Genomic DNA, 3,224 nt, shown 5'->3' on the forward strand with positions numbered 1-3,224 from the left:
TCCAGCCTCAACAATTCTGTGATTATATTAAAAAAAAACAAAAAAACCCCACCCCAAAACATTTGGATTTTCAGGAATAAAACACCACCACAGTGAAACAGCAAGAGAGTCTTGACCTTACAAAGAACGAACATACGCCTGTTGCAACAGGGAGGAATGTAGAAAGTGTACGTGTTCAACGTGAGAACAGTTTCCAGGAAAACTGGAGTGTTTTTTTTTTTGGCAAGTCAAAACAAAAGCGCAACTGACTTCCAGATGAGGGTGTGGTGCTGGAAGATAAAATGCGATGTGCCAGACAATTTAGATCATTCCACTGAAGCACATCCCAACCGCAGAACCTGCTACTAGCCTGCTGACAAAAGGTTAGTTTTGTTTTAATATTTACTGCTCTGAAAAATATTAAGTGCAATATACTTAGTTTCATAGAGCTAGGATTTACTCTTAGTTAGGTTGGCTTTGCAAAGAGACATCATTTCACTAAAGCACAGGCTTATCTCCAGGCTTAAAATTAGATTTCTTGAGTAGAAAAACAAGCCTGCTCAATTTATTAAAAAACTCTGTCTAAACTGGAGATATTAACATGTAATTGTTGAACATGTAATCATACCATCACCTGCCAAGTTTAAAGACACAGGAACACTGAATATGTATCTAAACTGAAAGCTGGAATATTTCTGCAAGAAAATACAGAAAGCTATCTGTTAGTTTACCTATTAATACACCTCCTAGAAGATGGGACTTGAGAAGCCAGCCAAAGCTCTGCCCTGCCAGGGCACTCTCCTTCCCTAAGGGACAAGACTCCTCCCTGTGCACAACACCTGGAGAAGCCTCCAGCTGTCTGAGGCAGTGCCCACAGCCAGCCAGTTCTGTCAGACACCTTTCAGATAAGCTGTCTACCAGGAAAAAAACGTTACTGACTGATCTCATATTTAGGGGTGCAGTTCAGTTAAACAGAGAGAAATGAAAAATTTCTATTTTTGCTTGATTTTTTTTTATAGTGAATCTGCTCTCTAAAAAAATGTTAAACATAGGTTAGTTGGAAATTAACTGTTTCCTCTGGCTTCATCCTTAATGGCTTTGGATTATTTTGTTAATATTTTGACAATGATTAGTCTCATTTTAAGTCTTACGATTGTCATTTACTGTTGCCAGAATATCAGATAAAAATCTCCTTTAAGTTACACTGGCCTCACATTCTGAAGCACTGCAGATGACGAGAAAAAGGGATGAGTTTTTCATTCTCAGTTACTTTTTGCTACTGCTGTTAGGAAAACAATCCTATTTACTTAAAGAAAACAGGGCACTGCAGGACAGTAGTTTATAACAGGAACAATTTCAGCCAATTAGTCGATGGACGCAATTTCCAGGAAAGGAATAAAATACCATGACTGCAGGCACAGAATATGACTGCTTCCCTCTCAGCAGTAAAATGTGAGTATTCCTTACCTGCCCTGTCCTACCAGCACTGACAGCCTTTGTGTTCCTCTGCAGGGGCTGTAGACAAGAAGGTGTCATTTCAACCCTATAAAAGTACAAATCCATTTTCTTAAAGGAACATTTTAAAACATAACTGAGAATAGTTAACTAGCTGATATGTGAGGTGCACTCCAACCATCTTGCAATCTCAAAGGCTAAGACTAATGAGAGCATTTCAACCAAACCGCTTGCACTTCGCATTGCACAGACAGATGCAGGCAGCTGTCCTATCTCAAATTCTCACATGAGATAGTCTGTTCTGCCTCCCCACCACTGTCAAGCTCTACTTGATTATTTACAAATGCATTCTCAGTATCCAACTTATTTAAATTTGAGATTTATAAACAACCCTGAGTTCTTGGTTTAGGTTTCAACAGCTATTTTAAAACTTGAAAGCAGTATTATTTCTTCGGCGTTTCCTTCCCCTCCCTTTTATTGTGTATTGTAGCTTCGCCATGGGCTGGTATACAAATAACTCGACTGATTACTGGATTGAGGATGAGGAGGATGATCTCAGCTCCGTTATAGACTACAATACGTATGAGCTTCTCTGTGAAAAAGGTGATGTGAGAAATTTCAGTAAATTATTCCTCTCTGTGTTCTATGCATTGGCTTTCACTGTTGGAGTTGCTGGGAACTCATTAGTGGTTGCAATTTATGCCTACTGCAAGAAACCAAAGACCAAGACAGATGTGTACATCATGCACCTGGCCATCGCTGACCTGCTCCTGCTCTTCACGCTCCCTTTTTGGGCTGCAAATGCTGTGCAGGGATGGGAACTTGGAAACCCCCTGTGTAAGCTCACTTCTTCGCTGTACACCACGAATTTCAGCTCCAGCATGCTGTTCCTGGCCTGCATCAGTGTGGATAGATACCAGGCCACTGCCAAACCCCAAGGTCACAGAGGAAGTGGTGCGCGCTGCAGCATCACCTGCCTCTGCGTCTGGCTCTCTGCTGCTCTCCTCAGCATCCCTGCACTGGTATTTAACCAAGTCCAGAAACGGAACAACAGGAACGAATGCCTTCCTGTATTTCCAGCCAACATGGAAATATTCTTGAAAGCAACCATTCAAATCCTGGAAGTTACCCTGGAATTTCTGCTTCCTTTCCTAGTAATGCTGATCTGCTACTCAGCCACTGCTCGAGTCATCTTTAGAGCTGCCAACGCCAGGAAATCCAGACCCTTCCTGGTTCTGCTGGCGGTGGTGGCTGCTTTCATCCTTACCCAGCTACCTTACAACACCGTTAAGTTCTGGCGAGCCCTGGACATCATCTACGGGTTGATCACTGACTGCGATGCAAGTAAAACTATAGATGTAGCACTCCAGGTCACCAAGAGCATTGCTTTGTTCCACACCTGCCTGAATCCACTTCTCTATGCATTTCTGGGCACCTCTTTTAAAATGCATATTACGAAAATCGCAAAAAATTACGGGTACTGGAGAAGACAACAACAGAATGGAAGACCTGAAGAAATGTCTATGAATTATGAGGATCATACTGAAGAAACAGTTAGTTTCACTCTATAGACTCTCCATTACTTTGATTATCTCATATAACCAAGGGAATTATATGCTAATTTGGGGGTATTGTTTCAGCAGCTGTTTCTCTACAAGTCAACTTCCAGATGAATTTCTGAGCCTGCGCACTAGTCAAGACACTACAGCGCAATCTGAAGTGGAACATCAAAATTAAGCATCAGGCAAGAAATAAGTACTGGAATTCCTAGAAACAACTAGAGATTTTTA

At 41.4% G+C, this 3,224-nt stretch overlaps 1 protein-coding gene across 1 annotated transcript; it reads left to right on the forward strand.

Annotated features, from left to right (window-relative positions):
* Positions 1–317: 317 nt before the first annotated feature.
* On the forward strand, positions 318–3,005 carry ACKR4 (atypical chemokine receptor 4). The gene is made up of 2 exons (XM_009871686.1): positions 318–362; positions 1,925–3,005. The coding sequence occupies exon 2, from the start codon at positions 1,932–1,934 to the stop codon at positions 3,003–3,005; it is 1,074 nt and encodes a 357-aa protein (XP_009869988.1). The 5' UTR covers positions 318–362; positions 1,925–1,931.
* Positions 3,006–3,224: the final 219 nt, after the last annotated feature.

This window comes from Apaloderma vittatum, unplaced genomic scaffold (genome assembly GCF_000703405.1).
Source record: "Apaloderma vittatum isolate BGI_N311 unplaced genomic scaffold, ASM70340v1 scaffold7596, whole genome shotgun sequence".
NCBI lineage: Eukaryota > Metazoa > Chordata > Aves > Trogoniformes > Trogonidae > Apaloderma > Apaloderma vittatum.

Excerpts from the sequence above, each read along its gene's own strand:
- ACKR4 (XM_009871686.1), top strand. The coding sequence starts at position 1,932 with ATGGGCTGGTATACAAATAACTCGACTGATTACTGGATTGAGGATGAG.